We start from the raw sequence: 26085 nt of genomic DNA, 5'->3' as shown, positions 1-26085 counted from the left end.
GGGCTAACTCCAAAGGCAATGTCTGTATTAACTAAGATAAATGCATGGAGCATTGCCATACTTCTTTACAGATCCCATCTTCTGAAGTGCAAATGCTTAAGAAAGAGTAGTCTCTGGGACAGGGGCAGCCATGAAGCTGTCAGGAGACCACCACTGCAACAGGGGTTAAATTGGTCTCTATTAATATTCCCAGTGAGCTCGAGTAAAGTAAGCAGTGGGAGTAGTATGTATAGCACCTTGGTCTTATGCCAGTCAGAACTTTGATAGCTTGAGCATTGCTGGACATGTGAGCTTGTGCTGAGATGCTCATGCAAAGTGGAAGTAGAGACTTGGTGGTAAATTTTACACCCTGGCAGTCAGGGTCCATGGCTCACTGGCTCCCGATGAAATCTGGTCATGGTCTCCGGCAGATGGTAATCATGGGAAAGCTAAGAAAGCGTATTTCCTGGGCTGGTGAATTGCTTATGAATGATTGCTCTAGCTCAAGAAAACCGACTTAGGAAAATATGAATGAATGTGTCACAATGAATTTGCAGAATAAGGAAAGTCACCAAGAATGATCAGACCATGCCCTTAAGAAGCTCTTGTGTAGGCACATGTTCCACGGGAAAAAAAAATGTGCATGTCAGAGACTCTGGCAAGACAGTTGGGCAGTGGAAAGGAAAAGAATTTTTAGTCAGTACATATTGCACAGCAAACGACCATTTCCATAAATTATAGTTAAGAACAAAGTTTCAGGAGGTCATGGAGTTTAGTTTTCAAAGTATTTCCAAAAATTAGTTTCTGCATTTACTATCTTCTTTTACAAACATGAAGAAGATCTCACTCACATGACTTCATCAAATCCCACAATGGGTAACTTGCTGCTTATGATGAGAATATCAACTGGCCAAATAGAATCCATCATCTTTTCTTGAGTAGCATCATTTTGTTGTCTTCACTAAGCTTTGAAAAAAGCAAAGGTTTTTAAATAATATTTAAGTGATGTTCAAATGTGAACAACTATCACCAGGCGTAGTTAGCATCCTGTAATCTCATTTCTTGGAAAGTTGAGACAGGAGGATTGAAGCAAGTGCAAGCCACTTGGATGACATAGCAAGTCCCTGATTAAAAAAAAAAGTAATTGAATAGCTCCTTTAAAAAATCCTCAAAGCTGGACATATAGCTCAATGGCAAAGAACTTGTTTAACATGGGTAAGCTCTTGATTAGATCCCCATCCCTTAATAATCATTTAAATGATTCCCAGATCACAATTTTCATGACAACAATAACATCTATAATCACAATGATGGTATTAGTAATAAAACTGATAGCAATTCACTAAGTATTTAGCTTATATTGGGAATTATACTGAGCACACAGCATGTACTGTCTAATTCCTGCATCTTCTTTTAGGAAAGCCACATCTCTCGCCTTAGTTACAGATGAAGGATCTGAAGAGCAACTTATTTAAATCACTTGAAAATTTTTTTAGGGCTAGGAAATGTTGGACCTTCGGTTTCACTTCTAGCGTTTTTTGTTTGTTCTATTATGCTGGCATCATTATACCATACACAGAGTATTATATACACACATTGCCGGGTCCTAGTTATATTCCAGCCAATGTCGAGTCTAACTTCATTGTCTCTTCTCAAAGATGCTTTCACTACTATGAGAGGTCTGTGTCCTTCAGATCCTGAGGGTTACCTTAAGCAAGACCTTAAGCAAAATAGATCACAAGTCTCTAAAATGGTGGCACAATGGCTAAGAGATGTATGGGGAAATTTAGTAGGCTCAGTTGTAACATCTCCTGGAAGTCACTTGACTTTTCTTGGATTGAGCTTCTTTTCTGTGTGAGCAGCACCACCTACCTTACGGAGTAGAAGAAATGATGAAAATTAGGTGTGTTAACTATAGAAATGGCTTGCAACTTGGAAAGGTCTCTGAGTAAATGATTATGTTCTCTCTGTTTCATGGGGATATTCCATGCTTGGCTGTGTTTTCCACTTGTCCTTAGCTTTCACCTCAGAAGAACAGATCATTTGAATAATTTTTTTTTCTTTTTTTTTTATTTTTTTAATTTATTTATTTATTAAGGATTTCTGCCTCGTCCCCACAACCGCTTCCCATTTCCCTCCCCCTCCCCCGATCAAGTCCCCCCCCCCCTCATCTGCTCGAAGAGCAATCAGGGTTCCCTGACCTGTGGGAAGCCCAAGGACTGCCCACCTCTATCCAGGTCTCGTCTATGTTCATGGCAGCATTGTTTGTAATAGCCAGAACCTGGAAACAACCTAGATGCCCTTCAACGGAAGAATGGATGAAGAAAGTATGGAATATATACATATTAGAGTATTACTCAGCAGTAAAAAACAAGGACTTCTTGAATTTTGCATACAAATGGATGGAAATAGAAAACACTATCCTGAGTGAGGTAAGCCAGACTCAAAAAGAGGAACATGGGATGTACTCACTCATATTTGGTTTCTAGCCATTTGAATAATTTTTGAGAACCTGTTTTGTCCACGTACTTCCCTGACCACTTGAGAGAGATGCAAAAAAATGTAATCCTTGACGTGAAGAAAATTATTTGGCTAGTAAAAGTAAGAGACATGCAAAAATTATAGGCATTCCCCCAAATAATAGCAATAGAATGTGATAATAAAAACTTTTAATGTCATTCCCAGAGAGGAAGAAATGATTCCACTGGGGAACAGTCAAGGCAAGTTCACGCAGTGCAGTGAGCAGAACACTTTTGTGGCATATTCTAATCCTGCACACACATCCCCATCATGGAGAAACTGGCATAGCTGGCAATCTTTCTTCTTGTTCTTCATGAACAGTACAAACATAGGAAAGGACTCCAGAGTCTGGCCTAGTCATTACATTCTCAGGTGTGCCTGCAAGAACATTAAAAAGACTTTTGAGAACAACGAAGTAAAGAAACTTCTCATGGGGCACATTTGTCCATGTTCCTGGCTTCTAAGTCCCGTTTATTGGTCCAGAGAAGGCTGCATTCTTCTGTGCTAGGAGTTGTCAACCAGCTGAGCTCTGAGAGAGAAGATGGATATGGCTACTTCTAGTAACCATCATTTGCTTTTGCCCTGGTCACTAAAAGTCTGTCTTCTATGTGGTATTCTGCTTTAAGCTTCACCAATCAACCAAGAACCCATGGCCCCAGTCTTTCCTGCAGCAGTTTCCTTGGCAACCATGGCCCTGCCAGAAAGCTCACCATCCTACATTGGGACTGTGTGAAGCCCCACCGCTCTGTCAGGAACTCTCTGCTTTTAAATAATAAGAGACTGACATTGAGATACTTTCTTGCTCAAATGCCAACCCAGATGCCATCATTTTGTATCTGTAGAGCACCTTTCATCTGGGCAGCTCAAAGCAGGACTGGGTCATACATTATTGAGATGAATGTTAGCGTTAGTCACACTGTTCCAATATGGAATCAGAAATGAGGAGGGTGGGAGATAACTCTCCAGTAGAGTGCTTACTCCCCTGCCCTCTTCCTTCATCCCTTCCTTTTATGACTTTTTTATCTTTGTTCCTTTACTTTTTACAGTTTTTTTCCTTAAGAAATATCCCAGGTACTCCATTACTGTTAAACCTTGTACTTGCCTCTGGAAATACCAAACTCAAAGGCAGGAACTGAGATCAAAGACCGTAGGCTCCTTAGTTGGCACAATACTGTTGGTTGTCCAGTCATCTGAACTAAGCACGACCAGTGTCTTCATCAGCTGCTCCTACTGGGGTTCCCAGTCTCATGTCTTAAGGATCCTCAGAATCACTCTTTTTCTTTCCTTAAACAAGTTACTTATCTTTGGAGGCTGTTCCTAATCACATCTAAACATAAGAAAAACAGATATAGTCTAGACGGGCTGAAAGTATCCACAGGTCTGCCCAGTACCTGCTTGCCACATGGGACCAGTGTGACATCCAGGCCTTGGCTAATGCCTAGGGCCATGTCTAGGTCCATGATCCTACCATAGCTTGGATCTGTGTTGATATCCATAGCTTCAGAAACCACTGAAGGTCATGCAGATGACAAGGGTCTGGTCATATACCTGAGGGTAGATGAGTGTCTGAGCATCATGCTGCAGCTGAGGCCATAAAGATCTCGGGTGGCCTGTGCTGCCACAAGATGCTATGGTGATATTCAGTCCCTGGCTGCAGCTTAGGGTCATGTCTAGGTCTGCGGCCCTACCACAACTAGGGTCTGTATTTATGTCTGTGACTCTTGATACTATTTAAGGCTATGCTGATGCCAGGAATCTGGGTTGCCACCAAGGACCACTGTGGTGTCCAGGAGTCACACTGTTGTGGGGACAACCCTTGGGGCCATGGTGATATCCAAGTCTGGTCTGCTGATGGGGGACATATTTGGGTCTATGATCCTACCACAACTGGATTCTGGGTTGATGTTCATTGCTCATGTTACCACCAAAGTCCTCATGGATGCCAGGGATCTGCACCATAGCCTCTGGCTGTGTGGATACCCTAGGGCTATGCTGCCACTGGTGCCATGCAGATCTGAGTGGCCTGCATTGTTATCTGGAATCATGGTTCTGTCTGGCTACAGCCTTTGGCCATGTCTGTGTCCCAGCAGTAACTAGGGTCTGAGTTGAAGTCCATGGCTTCTTTTACCACCAATGGCTGTGCAGATGCCTAGCGTCTGGTCAGTCATATGAGGCTATGTTGGTGCCTGAGGCCCTTGCTGCTGCTGGGACCATACCTATCTGGATGGCCTATGCTGCCAATGGGGCCATAGTTACGTTCAGGCCTGAGCTGCTGCTGAGGGCCATGTCTGAGTCTGTGTTCCTTCTGTGGCTGGAGTGTGTGTTCACGTCCATGATCTGTGTTACCACATGGGTAGTAGAAACCATGCGTGTTGAAATCCCAGGGCCATAATAAGTCGATCCTTCCTTTCGCTAGTCCTGGGATAGCAGGCTCTGCCCCTTGTTGAACACAATAGTGTGAGAGTTGGTCCTGCCCCCGATAGGAGAATTGGCCTCCACTCTCAGGAGATATGTCCCCATCCCTCACCACAAATGTGGGAAAACTGGTCCAGATGGCACGGAACTAGGAGAACTGGTTCTGTCCCTTGCCTCTGGTGTAGGGGTATCCCAGTCACCCAGACTCAGACCCACATCCTGGACTTGAGTTTGCCCACCCCAACATCTACTCTATCCGACCTTCTGGAGTGTGTGAAGGTTCTGGTTTTACAGAACAATAGCTGCAGGATCTCGATGACTTAACAGGCAACAGTAGAATATGTGAGATGAATTTTGGCAAAGGCCCAGTGATGGTAATGTGTCACAGGCCTTGAACCGGACCAATGATTTATTGCAATGAACATTTTGTGGGTGGGTGGGCCTGCTTGGACAAAAGTATAGACTGTGTGACACCCTGCAGCTCTCAGTGCCACTAGGATGAATGAAGAGGTGGAGGAGCAAAGTGTTTTTTGTTGGTTTGTTTTTAATTAATTTTGGAGTGAGGATTTCTTGGGGAAGGTGCTGCAAGAGTGAGGGGTAGATGTGGAGGGACTGGGATTGGGGCATGATGTGAAATTCCCAAAGAATCAATAAATAATTATGTTATACAAAGGTCAGATAGGTCAGAGTTTCCCCAAGATTAGTGTCTACATACCTCCCCAGGGATTATGTCAAAAAGTATCTTTGGTTCAGTCTTGAGTGGGACCTAAGGTTCTTCATCTCTGACAGACTCTCTCCAGTTGTACTCCTGGTTAGGTGGGAATCCCAGCCTTTGAGGTGGAAGGTTCTGGCTCTGTATTTGCATCCACACTGTTTTCTCTATGTGCTGGGTTTGGAGGACAAGGGAAAGTATTTGGCCCATTCTCACGTAGCTTCTTTTTCTATGACCAAGAATGCTTTGACAGGCATTCCTTCCAGATATTAAGGGTGGCTAATAGTATGTCTGTGTTCTGTGCAATGACAGGAAGCTAATGAGATTTCCCATCCAGTTGTTTAAACCTGTCACAGAAAGACTAATCTACGAGACCAGTCACAGGCCTGCCCGAGGTGCCACTGTGATGAGCAGGTACGCGGTGGAGAAATGGGAGAGAAGGAGAAGTGGAATTGTTTATACTCTATGGAGACCAGCGGAACTGAAGACGCAAAGGTGATTGGAACATGGCCTATACCAACAACCCTAAAATGCCACCTGGGGCCAGTGATGTCTGGGTCTGTACTGCTGCTGACGGCCATGTCTGGGTCTTTGGCCCTTAGCTGGGGTCTCTGTTGATGTCCGTGGACCATGATACCACTGAGGGCCATGTGGATATCTGAGTTCTGGGCTGCCACCTGATGCCGTGTTGATATCTGAGGGCTATGCTGCCTCCTGAGCCATACAGATCTCATGTGAGTAGCCTGTGTTGCTGGCCATGGTGACATCTGGGCCCATGCTGCAACTGAGGTCTATGTCTGGGTTCAGGATCCTAAGGCAGCCAGGGTCTCTTCTGATGTGAATGGATTGTGTTACCACCAGGGGCCATAGTAGAACTGGCCCTAGTGTGAACATGGGGAGAAACTGTTCTGCTTCTCATTGGCTACCTCAGTGGAAGAGCTACTCCTTCCTTCCAGGAGAGTTGGCCCAAACCTTCAACAGCCCCAACAGGAAAATTGCCTCTGCCCTTCACAGGCCACAGCAACAGAAAAGCTGAACCTGATGCAAAGCCTGAGGAGGATAGTCATGGGGAAGGCATGGACTAACCAACTCAGCTACCTTCCAGGACCATCACATCTAGGATTCTATAGTTGGTCCATGGCAACATCTACCCCATCTTTGACTTTCTAGAGTGCATGAAGGGTCTGGTCCTGCAGAACCTTGGCTGCAGAATCTCCATGAGTCAGTTGCAGCAGCAGGATATCTGTGAACAGTTCCAGTGAGGGTCCAGTATTGATGCAAAAGTCAGGGACCTTGAGGTAAACCAAATTATTCCAATGAACACTTGCAAGTAAAGGTGATAGAGCAAAAGGGTACACTGTGTGATACACCACAGCTCCCAAGGCCACTGTGACAAATGAATATATGAAGGAGAGGCAAGAAAGATAGAGGAGTAAAATATTTGGGGGGGGTCTATATGTGTGGAGGTGGATATGGAAAGACTGGAAAATGAGTGTGGTTGGGGTATATGATGTGAAATTTCCAAAGAATCAATTAAAATTTTTATGAGAAGAAAAAAGGACTAATCCAGGACTGGAGAGACAGAGTGGGTACTAAAGAGGACCTTCATTGGGTTCCCAGCATCCACATCAGACGGCTCACAATCACCAGTAATTCCAGCTCCAACGTATCTGATACCCTCTTCTGGCTTCTGTGGGCACTGAACACATGTGCACATGACCACACACAGGCATGCATGAATATACATAATTAAAAATTAAAAATAAATCTTTGAAAAAGACTAATCCAATTTGAATATTTTCTTATCATTGTAGCAGTATAAATTGAATATGATCAGCAATCAATTCTCAATAACACACATATAGCAAGTTATTTCACAGGCTCGCCAAAGGGTTTTCAGAGATATCTTGAAATAAGTGTTTTGTTTTGTCTTTTTAATCGATGACAAACTCCCATAAATTTACCACCATAGTTAAAGGCACTTATACTTCATCTGCTCCGGGGTGGCTTCTTCTAGATTGACTGGCAATCGGCCATGAAGAAGAGACTAGGGAGACAACAGAAGATAATCTGCCTCCCCCTGAACTTGGTTTGATGATGTCACTTACCTCAGATACAGGTCTCCCTGTAATATCAAAACGTACTCGTGCTTGGAAGTCTTTGTCATGGTTAAGGATCCAGGGATGAGGTTATCATGATTAGGTCATGCCCACACTCCAGTGACAAAGTCTTTCCTAAGAGACAGGGACTCAGGGAAGAATGGCAAGGGAATGTGGTGACAGAGACTGGAGCTTCTGCCATGATCCAGGACCATCTGGAGCATCAGAAGCCAGAAAGGGCCTGAAAGGAATTTCCCTGTATCTTGGGTTTCATCGGACCTGTGGAGCTTTAAAACGACAGCTACTGTCATACCAGGCCATCCATTCTGTGGTCATTTGTGTGGCAGACCTAGAAAATTCAGCTTACCAACATCTAACATAGTCTAGTTTTGGATGTATTCATTCATCCCTCTAAGCTTTCAAGCATTTACCATCCTGGCTTTGGGATGTTTCCCCTTGTTCCTCGGTGTTTCTGCCATGTGATCTGGGCACTCGGGGTTGTTTATAGTCTGATCCTGAGGATAAGACAACTCGGTATTAAATAAATAAAAAAATATTGAGATGTAGTTACAATTATGAAATAGTTACAGTTAAAAAACTGAAGCGCAGTTAGTAAAAACTCAGAGACAGATTCTGGTCTTCAGTCTGAAGTCCAGAAAAGCAAAGCAAAGCAGCCATTGGCTCTTACGTCGACCTCAGTCCAAAAATGATGATCCTGCCTCCAGGAAACCTCAGAATGAGACTGAGAGCCGTCTCCTCACGTTTTACAGTCTTCTCTAGTTCTGGGATTAAGGGTGTGCCCCACTACCACCTGGTTTCCATGGCAAGCTAGTGTGGCTACTGAGATTAAAGGTGTCACCGCTGCCTGCTGTAAGGCTGGTCAGTGTGGCTGTTCTACTTTTCTGATCTTTAGGCAAGCTTTATTTATTAAAATGCAAATGAAATGCCACTACAAAAGGAAAACTTTGATATTTTTATGTAATGAAACAGCAACTTAGTCTAGCTTTGTCCTCAAACTTTCAAGTTTAGTCCATTCGGGCTGTAAAGGCTCTTGAGATTTCCCAGGCAAGGGCCCTTATAAAGTCATCTACGCTGCATGCGGCTCTGCTGCCATCGTGTGGCAACCGTGCTCCACTACACTAGTTTGTTTCCCAATCGTCTCCTGCCAACAGAGAGCAGGGGTTGAGAGTGAAATCCAGGTTATCATTCTGAACTCCTGTCCTTCAGCTGGCGTGGCAGAACGAGACAGCATCTCTTTTCCTTTTTTAGTTGGCTATCGAGCAGAACAATACAACACAACTGCTAATAATTACTGGTAATTCACAAATAGCTCTGCCTCCCTGAAAGAGGAGAATACATAATGAGAATTTCAACTTGATTATTAGTCTCTGCTCATTTGGTGCGCTGTGATCTTCAGCACACACGCTTCTGGAGGGAGAGGATGAGGAAGGTCAGAGGTTTAGGAGGCCAGCTGATACTTAGCCAGTCTGTGGCATCGCTGTTCTTTTTGGTGCTGTACAGGGCATCTTATTTCTTTAGGAAAGCCTTCATATTATGCTCACACCCCTCTCTGAACTCAGGCTAATTCACAGGTTCTGGGTAGGGAAACTTTTCTTTTCCTTTACATATGTTGTTGCCTAGTGATTAACTAACCGAAAGTACTCTAAAGTCTTTGTTAAACAAATAAAGTAAAAATGAAAACAACTGTTCTCCAAATTCTCATGAATTTTTACAATGTCTAAGCTCCAATGTGCAGGAAAAGCAGTGAGCTCACCAGAGACGAAGAGCTTGAAAGGATTTGGAGAAGTCACAGGCAGTTAAGACACACTTTATTGATGTTTGATGAGGGGCACCACACAGACAGGTAGCCTCTGGCAAATACCCAGGCATGGACCAACACATGTGGATTGCACACAGGCAGGCATCGCGTACAGGAAGGCCAGCACACGGGTTATTTGGAGGTAGACATATAGGCCTATAGAAGCCAAAGATCCAAACGCGACTTATGCTACTGACCTCAAAAACATATTTATATGAAACTCACACGAAAGTGTTATTCCACTCCAAATAGTTAGATAACTGGTTATATAATTATTTACTTTGGGGAGTTCCCCAACCAATGTCAACCTTATTTTGCTGAGTCCAAGTTCCCCAGCCCCAATACTCAGCATTAGCCATCTTGGCCAATGCTGTCTAAACACAACAGGTTCTCATAGCTGTAGCTGGATTTTTCTTTAGACCACCAAACAGTTCCCAAATGAAGTCATGGATACTGATTATTAATCACTACTCTTGGTCTTAGCTTAGGCTTGTCTCACTAGCGCTTTTAACTTAATTTAACCTGTTTCTATTCATCTACGCTTTGTCTTAGGGCTTTTTATCTTTCTCTCATTCTGTGTGTCCTGCTTGTCTGCTTCCTCTGTCTCTGGCTCTCTGGCCTCAGGCATCTCCTTGACATATCTATTTCTTCCCTCCATCCTGAATCTAGATTCCTCCTCCTACTTAATCATCCTGTCTGGAAGTTCCACCTATACCTCCTCCCTCAATGTTTGCTGTTCAGCTTTTTATTAGGCCACTCAGGTGCCTTAGGCCGGCAAGGTGAAACATTAACACCTCTTGACATAGCTAAGCAAATATTCGGGAATATAAGCAAATACACACATCTTTGTATAGTTAAACAAATTTATACATCTGATAGCCCTCTATCCCTGACTTTGCTTAATTATGTTCTCACTAGCTTCATTATCAGTTTCAAGACTAAATCAAACACACGTGACTTAATGATTGAGATGAAAGCAATTACAAACAAGATAGAATATGCCTACACTAATCTAGATGTACATTTAATCCACACCTGATTAGATAGTTCTTACTATTGTATATGCACTTCATTGCTGACAAAAATGTTGTTCTGTGGATCATGATCATATTTTGAAACACAGGAAGTGAAGCTATACAAACAAATAAAATGGTTTTGGGTTTCTATTGGTTACTAGCTTTTTAAGTCTGTTTGATTTGAGGAGCTGGATCACTGGAGCAGATGCTGTAGGATTGGTTTGGAGCTTAGACATGTTAGTCAAATGTCCAGTGATACTAAGGAGACAGTACTTGAAGGACAACATCATGGAAAGAGAGCAAAACCAAACAGGAATAGGTCAGAAACATGGGGCGTGCGCAAAGTAAAGAAACACTGCAGATGGGTTTCATTCCTCTTTGTGCCCAGCTTACTCTGGACACATCGCAAAGCTACTTGGCAATAGTAGAGAACAAAATCAAATGTCACTCAAAGTTAGAAAAATGCAACCACCAGGAGAAGCAAATCTCCAAGGAGGAAATCTTCCATAGTAGATGATGAGATTACTGAGAAAAGGTTGTTGGAACTCAAGTGGTTAAGTACAACTGCAGAGAATACTTCAGCAAAATATTGGGAGGTATAAAAGATACAATGATATGGATAGGATTGCCAAAGTTAGTAGATAAAAACACTCAGTCTTGAGTTACATTTTAATTTCAGATAAGCAGGTAAAATCTTTCATTTAATTTTAAACATGCCTTGTTTATTTAATTCAGAGTTAATTGAGCACCATGTGTTTGATCTGACAACTCAAAGGTGGAGAAACCAGAGAGGAACAGATGAAGCTCAGGATGCAGGAAGGAGAGACTAGAGATGAGGAGAGGAGAGGGGCAAACTGGAAATTCTCTTAGCAGTGGAGACCTGACCACTCTACCAGAGTCCCAGAGAGTCATACACATGGGAATGTGTATGAAGGAGATTGCCCACACTGGACTAACTGACAGGGAGCCATCTATAATTGGAAACACGTGTGTATAGCATCTGAAACACAATCAAAACATTATAAAATCTGAAGACTTTATCCATACTGTGAAATTAGAATAACCTGGATAAGGTAAACTCATGGTAACATTATTACAGATGACCGTATCATTTCTTTTTGCTTTATAAAATTTTTTACAATGTTATCACACATGTCTGTAATGTACTGTGATCATATTCTCTACCAATATCCTCTCTTATCTACTTTGCCCTCCTACCAAATACTTTCTTCTTTCCAACAAGCACCCATCCTATTTTCAAGCCTATTGTGTTTTTGGCCCACTGCACTTAATTTGGGTTATCTGCGCGAGCATTAGTAAGGGTTGATTTGCTTTAACAAGGGCAACTTTGCTGTGGATATCAATGAGGTACATGAATTTTGCACGCTGCTCAAACCTCCCAATAATTAGTTGTCTATAGCTTCCCAGGAAGAGGTCTGGTTTCATGATCCCTACATCCTCCATATGGAATACTGATAGGCATGGTCTTGTGAAGATGGTCATTGGTGCTGTGAGTTCAAGGATGCACAGATACTTTGTGTTCAGGAGACAGCTCTCCTCCTCACAGTACCCATTTCCATTTTCTAGTTCTTAGATTCTTTCCATCCTTATTCTGTGATGGTTTTTTTCACCCTTAGCCTCTCAGCTTTTATCATGAAGATGAAATAGCTTTAGTCAAAGGCTTTTGCTGCATTTACTGTCATGATCATGTGACTTTTTTTCTTGAATCCATTTATATTATGAATTTTTCTTTTTGATATATGCATGTCAAACCATTCCTGAGTCTCTGGAATACAATCAATTCGATCATGATAAATAGTCTTCTTGATATGTTTTGGTATTTAGTTTGCAAGTATTTTAATGAGAACTTTTACATCTATGTTCATTAGGAAGACGAGTGTATAACTTTCTTTGTTGTGTTTCTATCTCATTTTAATATGAGGATACTTGTTTCAGAACAAGAGTTCAGGTTTCCTCCTTTCTGTGTTTTATGGGATAATTTGAGAAGTCATGGTGTTGGTTCTAATTTAAAGGTTGATAGACTTCTGCAGTGAATTAATTCTCAGGACCTGGGATTTTTTTAAAAAAATATTTTCAGGTTTTCTTTTTGGCAATTTGATACATGTAAATAATGTATCTTGATATCATTCCACACAAACACTTTCTCCTACTCCCACCAATAACCCTAATATGTCTACCTTCCATTTCCATGTTCTCTTGTCCTTCTTTACTTCTTCTAACATGAGTTCAGTTACTGCTGCCTGGATGTCTATGGGTGTAGAGTCGTTCTCCAGAACATGGACAACGTAGCAGTAGCCATATCCCTAAAGAAATATGACGTCCTCTCCTGTACCCATCAATTGCCAACAGTTCCTCAGATGGGGTGGAGTCTTCTTACTTGCTCTCCCGTCAAGGCTGGAATACTGACTGATTTGATGGTGCGCAGGTTGTGTAGGCAGGTACGACAGCTGTTCTAAGTAAGGAGTGAAAAGATTGTCATGTGTGGAAGACAGCATTCTCCCTCTCCTCTGACTCCCATGTCCTTTCTGTCACCTCTTCCATGAGGTCACCTGAGTCTTTGTAATGATAGTAATATCATAATGTCTCATCTAGGGCTAAGCCTCAACATTCACTTATTTTAACACTTTGACTGGCTAATGGGCCTTGGTATTGGCTGCTGCCCACTGTTTAAAGAAGCTTCTTTGACAAAAGCTCAAAGGTGCATACTATATGGACTTTTAGCTAGGTTTGGGACCACGTATGAATTCCCTCCTTGAGAGCAGGCCACATATCCAATAAGAATGTGGTTGACTACTCTCCCAGCTGTTATGCCACAATTACACAAGACAATATCTTGTCTGGCAGAGGACCTGAACTTTTTCTTTTCTTTTTCTTTCTATCTTTTCTTTTTTTTTTTTTTTTTTTTTGGTTTTTTTGAGACAGGGTTTCTCTGTGGTTTTGGAGCCTGTCCTGGAACTAGCTCTTGTAGACCAAGCTGGTCTCGAACTCACAGAGATCTGCCTGCCTCTGCCTCCCAAGTGCTGGGATTAAAGGCGTGCGTCACCACCGCCCGACTATCTTGTTTTTTTTTTATATATATATTTACTGTTTCAAGTTTATTGTTTTCTATAGATCTGTTGAAGTTTTTATTTCATTTTTTTATTTTTTGAAATTAAAATTTAACTATATCATTCTCCTTCCCTTTTTTCCCTCTAGCCCTACCCATGTATCTCCTTGTTCTCATTCAAATCCATGGCCTCTATGTCTTAAATTGCTACACACACACACACACACACACACACACACACACACATTCTAAACATACAAAGTATATTCTGATAAATTTGTGTTATGAATATGTTATTATGTATATGTATCAGTATGTATATGATTTTAGGGCTTGGTATTCATCACAAACTGGGGGTCTCTTCCCTAGAAAAGTCTCAGTCTCATTCTCTCGCTCTCAACCCTTTAATCTCCTGTAGTGCTGTCTAGGATGGAAGCTTCAAGATTTCACCCTTTCACGTTTGCATGTCTATTGGTCTCATCCTTGTCCAAGTTTTAACTTTGGCTAAGAATTATATTCATCTAGAAATGTATTTACTCCTTTTTCCAATTTGGTATTTCCCAATTTGATATAGGTTTCTATTATATGCACTAGAGAATTTTTTTAAATTTCATTGCTATCCAGCATAATGTTTCCCTATTCATCTCTAATTAATTTTCGGTCTTCTTTATCTTTTCTGGTTATTTTGGCTCTGAGATTAATTATTACTGTTAATATTTTAAATAAAGAACTTTCCTCTCATTTATTCCTTTTATTTTATCATTTTTATTTCATTAATTTCTGCCATGATCTTAATTACTTATCTCCACCTGCTGCTTTTGGGTTTGGTTTGTTGTGGCTTTGCCACAGCCTTAAGCTGTGTCAGCAAGTTATTTGAGATTTCCCTGATATTTCCATGTCTGAACTCAGAGCTATAAACTTCCCTTATACAATTACCTTTATTGTATCTTATATGCTCTGGTATGTTGTATTTTAACTTTCAACCACATCTAGGAATTTTCATTTGTAGCTTGATTTTTACAATGACACACGAATGATTCAACAATGTATTCTCTAATCACCATACCCCAGGTATTTTCCGTAGTTTCTCTTGTTGTTGACTTCTACCTCTATTCTATTGTGGTCAGATAAAATAAAAGGATTTTTTCCAGTTTTTCTATATTTGTTGAGGCTTGCTTTCTGTCTCAATATGTGATCAGTTTCAGAGGATGCTCCATGAGCTGCTGAGAAGAATGTGCAATCTGTAGTGTTTGGATAGAATATTCTTTAAGTGTCTCTTTGATTTATGGGGCCAATCAATTCCAACGTTTCTGTTTATTTATTTATTTTTTGGTTTGGACAATCTGTCAAATAGTCAAAGGGGGGGGGGGTGTTGAAGTCAGTGAGGTGTTGCTGTGTTGTTGTTAATCTGCGACTTTATATCTAACACACACATACAATTAAATAATTAAACTGTTTCCAGTTGATCAGGCTTGGTTTACTTTTCAGAATTGTAAAGAAGTATTTTTGTTTCCTTTGAATGGCTCGACTTGGGATGGAAGTACTGTATAGAGAATGGATGTTGTGAAAAGCCCCGATGACTTCCAAGCCTGAAAGAAGAGATGGTGCCCTGGAAACAGAAGAAGAGTCATTGAATTTGTTTGGAGAGGAAGTAACTTATATTTTAGGTCCCATGAAGCACCCTGAAGCTCTACAGACACAAGGTTCTAGAATGACCAACTCAACTCCATAATGTAGGTTTATGGCTGATGCAAGATTGAGGGACCATTGTTGGATTAGAGACAAGTACTAAAAAAAAAAAAAGTTAAGTTTAAAACTAAGGATAAGACTGGGACCTAGCTAGGGGAAACTTTGATATATCTCCATCACTAAAACTGTTCCTGACAGCTGTACGTGATACATCTACTCAAGAAGCTGCAAAATGTAGGTGCTGACCAGAGTGAGGGAGGGACAGTTAAGAGGAGAAGCCTTGGAAAGGGGCTTTTTCCTTATTACTCCCATAGTAGCCCCTGTCATGTAAGCAGCATATAGAAAGCAAAGATGGACAGGAATGTTTCAAAGAAGAATGAGCTGGCTTCAGGTCCTTCCCGCCTGGGAAGAAGCAGATCGAGGTCAAGTGCAGTCAGTGTGGGACACTAACAAAATGAAGAACGGTTTATCGTGGTGGGAGCCTGAGGTGGTCTTGAGTTTGGATGTTGTCTGATCTCTTTACTAATCAGCAGCATCATCTCCTGCTCTTAGTGGATCTAACCTGCAGAGCTTGCTGTCCAAATCAGGAGTCATAGTAGTAGTTCTTATAGAATGTCCGTGAGAGCCCAGCACAGTGTCATGGGATCCCTTTCTATATAAACTGATGCCACCAGGATTGTCTGTTTATGCAATCATTTTTTTTAATAGATGGTAACTCTTTGAGGTAAAGCCACTGTTTTCTTTTTTGTATTCCAAATATTTATTTTTACAACTTAAGTACTATCTGTCCACTAATTCTGAAGTCATATATGTCAGCCTGAAATTTTAAGAAAGCCAGCAAAAAACCATTAAATCTTAACAAGTGTGCTTTTAAAGGCTTCGAATTTTTTTTTTACTTTTTGAAATAATTATATTATTTCTTCCTTTTCTTCCAACCCTCTAAAGACTCCAATATGTTCCTGAACTCTCTTTCAAATTCATGCTCCCTTTTCCATCCGTGTAAACCTGAAATAATAGGACATGGTAGCTTTTTCTGACTTGAAAAGAGAGATTTATTTTCTCTTCTGGTCTAGACAAAGAATCCTAAAGCTACCTTCAGCTGCCTCTGGTGTCGATGGCATGTTTGACATCCACCCTCATCCAGCCATATGTTAATAAAAGCATTTGAAACAGCTTCCCTGACAGTTTGTTGTCAATGGAACTGAATATGGCTTCAGCCTCCTTTCAATCTAACATAATAAGTAATTTCCTCCTTTGTAGGCCAATCAATTAATCACTCCATGGGCAAAAGCCAATTATTTTAAAATCACAGACAAATGCTGGTGTGATATCTTAAGGTGCTTGTTTATGTCAGACATAATATTGATACCACAGTGTATATTTTTCCTAATTACATGGAAGTCAGTGTAGTTTAAGCAAAGAAGTTAAGTCTCTTTTAACATACAAATTATCTTATATATGAATATTAAAGGTATTATTTTAGTGATGGAATCAACGCAGACTTAGTTTATTTCAAGTCAGCCTATTTTAGGCAAGGTCCCATAAGCTAGGTAATGGGCTAGAAGGGAAAGATTGAGAGGGCAAGACACTATGACAAGAGGCGCAAGAATTGATACTTCAATATGTCATATAACTTGAAATGATTTGTCAACTGGACAATAGAGTTGCCTCTTTTATTAGCACATTCAAACAGCAGCAGAGAAAACAACCTTTATTCGATTCTTACTGAGATTTATTGTTTTTAATAATGCCACTTTTCAGAAGTATAGTCATGTGCTCACTTAGACAGGCTGACAACGTGAATACTCATATTGTAATGCAAAGTACCTCTCAGGTCATAAGTTAAGACATATATAGTGCAGTGACAGGTCAATCAAATGCCCGCAGCAGACAGCAAACCCCAGCCTCCCTTGCCCACCAACTGGCTCTCATTTTGCACCAAAGAATCCACAATGGAAAGCTGGCAAAACATAGAACACAGATGGCTACTAACTGACATGAAAAGTAAATTTTATTAAACATGTTTACATACATGAGTGGGAAGTTCATTTAAAAGCACAGGGGAGTGTTAAGACAAGTGGTCAAAATAGAAAGATTCTACCCAATTATAATTAGTTGGTCGTTGGCCACTAAGACAGAACGGAATCTAGTAGAAGTGCACCAATTGCTTCGGTTCTTCCTGCACAGCATGGTGAGTGGTGGTCAATCTGTGCCCTGTGGAATGATGGGCAGGTAATTCTGACATGTGGAAATCATAATAAATAATTCACTTGGTGCAGGCAGTATGTCTATGGATATTAAAACCTAGTGTGTACACAGTGTCTACATGTGTTACAGCCCCACGGGAGGAATCTACACCAAAATATTTATTAGAAGGAATTTGGTCCATACTACATCACGTTTTCCAGAGGGTAAAAAATAAGGTCCATCTATAGACATTTCACCCCAGACCCAAGTACTGAGTCTGGCTAAAACCTGCAAAATGTCTGTAACAAAAATGGATGGCTTAGATTTCTTGATTAGTTCAGTATATTAATTAACAAGCAAACTGTACAAGTACATGCAACATACAAGCTGGCCTATGTGGAGCTAACATACATTATTAAATAACCTTTTGTCTCTTTGCTTTTTTCTTTCTTTTTCATTTTTTTTATACAAAATATGCATGCAGCTTTGAACAGCTCCAAGTCATGCTGCTCTAACTGTGAAATCACAAAAGTTGGAATGACTCATAAAAGGAGGGAGAGCATCATTGATGTAGCTGCAGGGCTAGGCACCTGCAGAACATACACAGAGGGTCACAAGGGGGGTCCAAGGCCAAGAAAACCCAAATGAAGAATATGCAAATTGGAATTGGACTGTATTCTTTTGCTTCCCCCAAAGTAAAATCGTGTGCATTAAAAAAAAAAATCAAGCTTTGTGCTTGCATTGACCTTAAAGAAATATAAACTAAAATTCAATAAGAACATTAGTTTAGTGCAGAGTATATGACCTGGAATTTCCAGGGCAATAGTAACCAGCTCATACCATGCTCTTTCCAGGGCAGAGGGGAGAGTCTACACTGAAGCATGGCTGAGAAGCCTGGGCATAGCTGGAAGTGTCTTAGGCTCAAATCCACTTTTAGTCACCATTTTGGGAAGTTGAGAGTATGGTTCCTACATGTGAGCATTTTTCCCTTTTGTTATCTGGAAGTAAAAGGCATTGCAAAATGGTTTCTGAAGCAATACTATGTGGCTAGCCTTCATCCCCAGCATTAGCTGCAGATCGACTTGAAAGTCTTTCATGGTCTTTCATGTCAACAATGGAAAACATGAACAAATTATCTGGAATGCAAACAGATATGCTCTTCACTGAAATGGGATTCTGTGACTACCAGTTTGGAAGGTGAGCTCTTTTTTGGGGGGTGGGGAGGGGTTGTACATACAAGACTTGGAAGAACTGAGAACTGACTGCCAGTGGTACCCTTCCCTGGCTTCACCTCACCCAGCTTTTGAAAACATCCGGGGAAAAATGCTACAGAAACTGCTTCAGCCCTTTTTTGGTGCTTCTGGAAAAAGAAAGGAAGGGCCTCTGTTATCACCACTAACCCTGTTATGACAATGCAAAGGGGAAAAAAAATACCAAAAAAAAAAACCAACCAAAAAACAAAACCAAAACTAGTAGAAACCACAAAGACAATGAAGACAGAAACATAGACAAGGGGAGAAAAGAAACCAGCAAACAGCACACAGGTAACTAAAGCACACAGACAACTAAACAACCTTAAACACCAGGGAAGTAACCCTGCTTGTGGTCTGTGTGGAAACGTGTGACGTATAACTTTTCAGAGTGAGAGTTTCCAGTTTGTTCTATTTGGGGTGTGTGTGTGTGTGTGTGTGTGTGTGAACTGGACGTTTCCTCTTTTCCTATTTGCTGGAAGCATCAGTGACTCTCACTAGCATGTCTTCTCTCTGTAACCTGAATGTCTGCCTTGTTCTGTCATATGAAGCCATGTTTTAAACAACAATTGGGATGTAATACCGAAAAACTACTACAGGCAAAACACAAGTTGATTGTCTGTCTCCAACAATGCTCTTGATCATGAAATATCTGGTTCTGATAATTATCCTGAAATGTGAAGTTTGGTTGGAAGGGTAAGAGTTTACTATGATCGGATGCAGGGAGGCCCAGATGAACTCTCCAGAGATGATTGGGAAGCCCGACGGGTCAGGGGAGTGAGGGTGGGATCCACCAGTGATGACGGAGGGAATAATTTATACCATCCAATCACCATGCTGGACAGATCAAGTTCTTCCAACAAGATTTGAGCCACACCCATAAAGCATTTGTGGTCCATTCTTCCATAGTCACCCCAGACGATCACCTGTAGACAGAAACACAATGTAATTTGAACTTCCTTTCTCCACATGTGAGAGGGTCACATCTCTCATTCTGTAAAAGTGTAGAAAAGGTAAAGGTTAAGACACAAGGCTATCTATGAGAAAGCATGCAAACAAATATCTACACATATGTTTAAGTCAGTATTGCCCTTTCATATAATAAATAATGATGAGTCTCTAAACACTTTTACTATTAACTACACTGGTGTCAGACAAGCCTTTCAGTACACACATTCTTGGGTTCTGCATTCTAATTTTGGGCTCATCTATGTTTGGTTGTAAACCATTTACCCCCTCTGAACCCTGCTTTCTCAATGTATACTGACAAATTACATAATTCCTGTGATCCTAAAATATACTTTTACTATAGAAATGATGATATTTAGGGAACAAAGGTGTTAGAACCTTTAAAAGAGGTATATATGGAAGTACCTAACAACAGCTATTTGTTGGTTTCTATTCTTTTTCTTCTACAATCTTCCATTTTATGGCTTATATCTGATATTGAGTAATGTTCAATCAATTATTATTATCATATTTGCCATGGTATCTTTCTATGTATCTATCTACCTACTTGTCATCTATCTATATCTAAGTTTATCTATCATCCATCCATCCATCTAATCTATCTATCTATCTATCTATCTATCTATCTATCTATCTATCTATCTATTCATTCATCCATCCATCTCTATCTCTATATCTACCTATCATCTATCTATAACCTATCATCATCTTTCCATCTATCATCTGCCTATCTACCCATCTATTATCAGCCTATCTACCATCAATATTACCTACTATCCAACTCTGTATCATCTATCTTCAGGATGGCTATGTATCAAGAAGAGAAAAAAAAGTGACAAAGAGAGAGAAAGACATTAATTTTGTTTCTTTCCACTACATATATCACATATTGATAACACTATAGATACTGCATTATAAATTGACTAGTTTATATATGTCTACCTAATGACATTAGTAAATTAGGCATTACTGAATTGATTTTCCTCAGTGCTATCCATATCTTTAGCTAGACCAATAGATATCACCATAACCAGCCAAGAAATGTGTTACTGACCTGAAGAACTTTACCCTGTGGACTTTCATCAAAAACAAGGGACTGCTGATACAAAGGGTCAAGAGTTTTCCGTGCAATTCTTGTCTTCTTTTTGGCAATACAGGCTCCATTTTCCAACAGATAAACTTTCACATAGGGTGCTAAACAAAGGTGAGTAGACATGTAAGAATGTATTGCTCGAACTAACTCTGTTTTTATGAGTAGATGCCTCATTGGAGACTTGGAGACTTTTATTACATAGACATTTTCATAGGTCTAAAAACTCTACTCCTTACAATCCATACATACATCACCACTACTGTGTCTTTCCTCATTACAAAGAAATGTCCATTCAGTGGTCTTGACTCATTTACTTAAGTCAGGGCTGGCATTACAGTGCAGGTAAACATCTTAAATCTTAATGTTTTGTGTTTTCTTTTGTGGTTTTAGGTATGCAGAAAAACTATGTAGCACAAAGAATGGCTATAATTACATTTTTTTTTTTGGAAAATAACAGCATTTTCCTAGTACTTTTCAACAAAGTAATTGTGAAAACAAAAGCCAGATCCTTTTTTATAAAATCAAATATCACAGAAAATTGCTTTTTAAGGAAAATGATTGCTTAAAGCAAAATCAAGCTTCAAATGCATTATTTTCTCACCCTTTAGCTAAGATCAGTTATAAAGCAAAATGCAACAAAATTTTCAAGATTTTTCATATTTAAGCTTTGCCCAGGGACTGGAGAGATGGCTCAATAGTTAACAGTCCATACTCCTCCTGCAGTTGGATCCAGGATCAGTTCCTAGAACTCACAGGGCAGCTCACAACCTGTAACTCCTGTTCCAGGAGGTCCAGCGCTCTCTTCTGGCTCCTCTGAGCACTGCATGGGTGTACAGAGGTGCATGCAAATCAACATGCACATTAAAATAAACACACCTGAGAAGAGCCCAGTCACATCAGTGCTACTTTTCCTTACCAGGGGTAGACTTGGAGCCAGGCTTTTGTGTAAGGCTCCGGGCTCTGATAACTTCAACCTCCAATTGGCCCTTTTTATCCTCCATTCCGATTTGGATATCACCTGAAAGTGAAGACACAAGAAAATCGCAGCTTCTGTTCAAACCATGAGACAAGGAAAAAAAATGGAGGAACGTTGGTAGATGCTGAAGTGTGATTTCTGGGATGGTTAATATGAACACCACCATATTATATTATATTATATTATATTATATATTATAATATAATATATAATAATATATATATAATATTATATATATATTATCCCAGCCAATGATGTACTGGTATCAAACTTCCACCAGCACTGTACGCATCTAAATGTTGGGGACTAATATGATGCATATTTTGTAAAGCTATCAAATTAAGTACGCTTTTCTTTAGTCCAAAATTATTGTAAGTTTTATAAAACTGTGAATTAATATGGGATTTCATCAAATGTGCTTCCATATGTTAATATGGGTATTTTCTTCTTGATTAATGAGGCCAATTACATTCTTTTTTCAGGTATTAAATCAACCATGCATTTGTGATAAGAAGTTGGTTGTATTATCATTACTTTTAATATTAACATATTTGTGTTGTTTGAGTTTGTAGAGACTTTTTAGAAGTATGAGTTAGGAGGGGAAACTACTTGGGGATGTATTGCATGAGAGAAGAATCTATTATCAATTAAAATCAGACTTCTGGTTTGGGAATTGTTTTTAATCACTGAATTTTAAAATATGGCTTCTATCATATGCTCTCTTCCCTCATTCTGGAACAATGATTACATAAACTTTAGAATTACTTTTTTTCCCTCTCCATATCTTTCTAGTTATACTTTTCATTCTCCTGTTTCTCCAATTAATTCTGGATACCCTCTTAATGGCTTATCCTGCAGTTAATCATTTTTCTCCCTGGCTTTTCTAAAATAATGCAATCTTTCAATTCTTAACTTACTTACATTTCTTAGTTCTAGAAAACTCAGTTTTTCTAAAAAATAATTTCATTATAATAAGATTTCTCAAATTTATTCTTTACTCCTTGAGCCATATAATCTTTGAAGGATTTATTTTTATTTTGTGTATGTGTGCACACCTGTGTGGGGTTATGGTTATGTATGCCTTGTGACCTGTGAGCCCATAAGAATGTGTTGGATCCCTTAGACCTGCAGTTACAGCCACAGAATATGGGTTCTGAGAACTAGGGTCCTCGGGGAGGGCAGTGAGTGCTCTAACCCCTGACACCCCTCTCTAATTTTTTTCAGTCCACCTCTTTAACTTTCATATATGGATTCAGTTTGAGTTGACATCTATTTTCTACTGCTTTTGTATTTAAAAGCAATGTTTCCTTTTCTATTTTTGTCTGGTTATCTGTGCTTGATACCTGGTGATTGTATTTACAATATTGTTTTCACAAAAATATGTTATCATGGTTTTCATTTTTTTTTAGAAATTATTTACTTTTTTCCATAAACTGTGTGCAATCTCTGATCAGTTTAGTGAATGGTTTAAGTAATTCTAATTCCCCATTTCTAAATACCCTCCCATTTTACATCCAACTTGCCTATATTTTTAAAGTAGAGACAAACCATTTCATCTGAACCAGGAAGAGGGAGGTCACCAGAACATACTTCTTTCAACCATTGGTTGCTGATTTTGTTCCTTACTGTTTAAGCTTGTGTTTTGTGAATCCTAACACACAACTGCGTTGCATTCCTTCAATGTCATGTCTGCCTTATGTTTGAGAATAGTAAACTTTCATTTGTAATACTACTATACAATTCTAAATGACCTTGTCAACTACAAAACTTCAGAAGAATAATCCTTACCCATGGCAGGGGTGGCGAGGGTTTGGCGGCCAACAAGCTGAGCTGGCCCCAGTCCATCAAGGAAATCACTGAACTGACTATCGGGTCCTACTCGAACTCCAGGGAATATTAAGCTACAGCAAACGAAAGAGAATAAACATAATTTAGACTTCTCCTCTTGGCACTTTGTAAACAGTTTTGATCAGCAGATATACCCCGGTTGTTTACTCATGATACCTATGAGTCAAGCAGATGAGCCTCAAGAGCTATTGAAGGGAGCTTTCGAATTTCACCTTAAGGCCTGAGGCTCCATTCAGGAGCACTCTCTAACAAGTTTTAGTATGTCAACTATTCTAGATATTTATAATTTAATATCATTAGCTTCACATGTTTATTCATGAGCATTAGAAGACGTGAATGCAAAATCTTTAAACAGCTGCTTGTATATTTAATAAATATTATTGGAAAGTACAAATTCTTCTTTACAATCAAAACATTTAATGCCTTCAATTTTGAAAATTTGTCCTTATCATTACGTGTGTGTGTGTGTGTGTGTGTGTGTGTGTGTGAATGCAGGCATGGAATGCCATTGCCGTGGCTGTTTATAGAGGTCAGAGGACAACCTTCAGAAACCAGCTCTTCCTTTACACCTTCAAACTCAGGTCATAAGGCACATGTATTCCCTACAAAGCTACCTTACAGACTGTAATTTATCAAATTTGAGTTTTTTTTAAGGGGGTCAAATGCTGGTGACTGGATAATTATGAAAAACTTGGAAGTGGTTCATCTCTTGCAATCTCACGAAACGTTAGTGACTAAAGCACATAGTTCTAACCCCAAAGTTCTTAAGCATGTGAAAATGCTGATTTTGTTAAGTAACCACACAACTTAGTAAACGTTCTCACAAATAAAAAAAAAATGTTCTTATACACTTTCAGAGATACCCAATTTTAGAGTTAAAAAAATAAAAGCTTTGATTGGGAAAAATGAGGTAAAGTCCTTTTTCTTTTATGCTGAGATAAAAATGAATTATTGTCATCTTAAAAACAGGAAACTGTAAATTCTTCTAGGTAAAAACATGTCAGGTTCACAGCATCATAAAGCTCAGAAAAGCTTGGAGAGAAATTGGGGATTCAGAAATCACTTTCTCGCATCTAAATATTCATTCTGCTTCTGGTGGCAGAGCTAGGCCGTATGTTTCCTATATGAAAAAAAGTCGTTAAATGTGGCAGTTCCATACTGTCTGTTCAGTGAAAGACAGCACTTTCTTCCTTTGATACGTCTGATTATTTGTCCGCTGGTGTTTATAGAATGTCAGGCTAGAAACAGGCGGCGAAACTTCCGGTTATGAGAATACGTGACACAGCAGGAAATCCTAAGCAATCCATATCCCTAGGTGCCACGCAGCAAGATGCCACTCACTTCCCCTCGGAGCTGTAACTGTTGATGCTGCCATCCGTGGACTCTCGGCTCGGCTGTCTCACCATCTTCCGCATTTCGGCTGCCATTCCCGTTTCCGTACTCCGCTGGATGGTACTTTTTAACTTCTTGTGGCCCGACTCTGGTCGGAAAGAATGGAAACAAGCACCAAGTTTTACTTAGCCAGCTTTTCATTAGCATTAAAAGTTTAACAAGAACAGCCGTGACCTAAGAGAATAAATCTCTCTCCAAAGAGTTCTTTCCTTGAGAGGTTAGCAGTAGGTACAACAGCCCACAGCTCCAGGCGTGTCCCGCGAGCATCTCTGACCCTGTGAACGGAAGTGAACTACTGTAGTACTGCTATGGCAACTTCATTGAAAAGAATAGATCTGGCACTGGATTGCTACATGGAAAATAATACCGAGCAATTTCATAGGTTACCCCTAGTCTGAAACAGTACAACTGTGTGGAAGTCGAGCTAAAGAAAGGCCATATCCTACAAACATGAGGAGATTTCCCAAAATGAAAAACCTGATAGCATTGGAGCATCCGTGTATCAAGAACCTTCATATAAAGAAATAGTGTTTATTCGGTTTCTTTGATGATTTTTACAATACCTTAATTTAGGCTATCTAACCTGGGATAGAATATGGGTTACCTAATCAGGTAGAACAGGTGTAAACTATCTTCATTCTAAGGAATCGTGACTCTCTCCAGCTTTCTGATTCAGCCCTATGACCTGCCTAGCATCGAGGGGGAGTTGTTATCATTTGAACTGTATACTAGCTCATTTCCATTTCATTTTTTCTAAGGTAGCGTTTTATTGTATAGCTCATGTTGGTTTTGTCGTCCCGAGGTGGCACTGACCAGCTTTGAGCTCCCAACATTCCTTCTTCAGCCGCCACATGTTGATATTTTACACATGTGCCACCACACCAGGCTCATTTCAGTTGTTCATAAACTAAATTCAGAGCAAAGTCTCTGATCCCTGTGCAATGCATTACCCAGTATTTTACTCATAGCTTGACAATGAACATCTAAAATGTTTACTTTTTATACATACAATCAATGCCTAAAGGTAAGACAAACTACAAAGCTTTTTATCCAT

The 26085-nt window shown here is 40.0% G+C and overlaps 1 protein-coding gene across 43 annotated transcripts in view; it reads right to left on the bottom strand.

The window, feature by feature from the left end:
- Nucleotides 1–16975: 16975 nt before the first annotated feature.
- Rims1 (regulating synaptic membrane exocytosis 1) overlaps nt 16976–26085 on the bottom strand; it is a 468858-nt gene continuing 459748 nt past the window's right edge. For 42 of the 43 annotated variants that reach the window (XM_041655608.1, XM_041655624.1, XM_041655649.1 and 39 more), the window contains 5 exons: nt 24981–25119; nt 23580–23692; nt 21732–21833; nt 20777–20916; nt 16976–19679 (listed from right to left, as the gene is read on the bottom strand). In XM_041655608.1, the coding sequence (XP_041511542.1) occupies nt 19461–19679; nt 20777–20916; nt 21732–21833; nt 23580–23692; nt 24981–25119 (713 nt within the window). In that variant the 3' untranslated portion in view covers nt 16976–19460. Of the gene's footprint in view, nt 19680–20776; nt 20917–21731; nt 21834–23579; nt 23693–24980; nt 25122–26085 lie in introns of all 43 variants that reach the window. The other variant, XM_041655648.1, reaches the window with a different exon arrangement.

This window comes from Microtus oregoni, unplaced genomic scaffold (genome assembly GCF_018167655.1).
Source record: "Microtus oregoni isolate MIOR12 unplaced genomic scaffold, Mior012 000007F_ref0000211, whole genome shotgun sequence".
Lineage (NCBI taxonomy): Eukaryota > Metazoa > Chordata > Mammalia > Rodentia > Cricetidae > Microtus > Microtus oregoni.
Note: the sequence above shows the minus strand (reverse complement) of the source record. Positions and strands in the feature narration are given on the sequence as shown.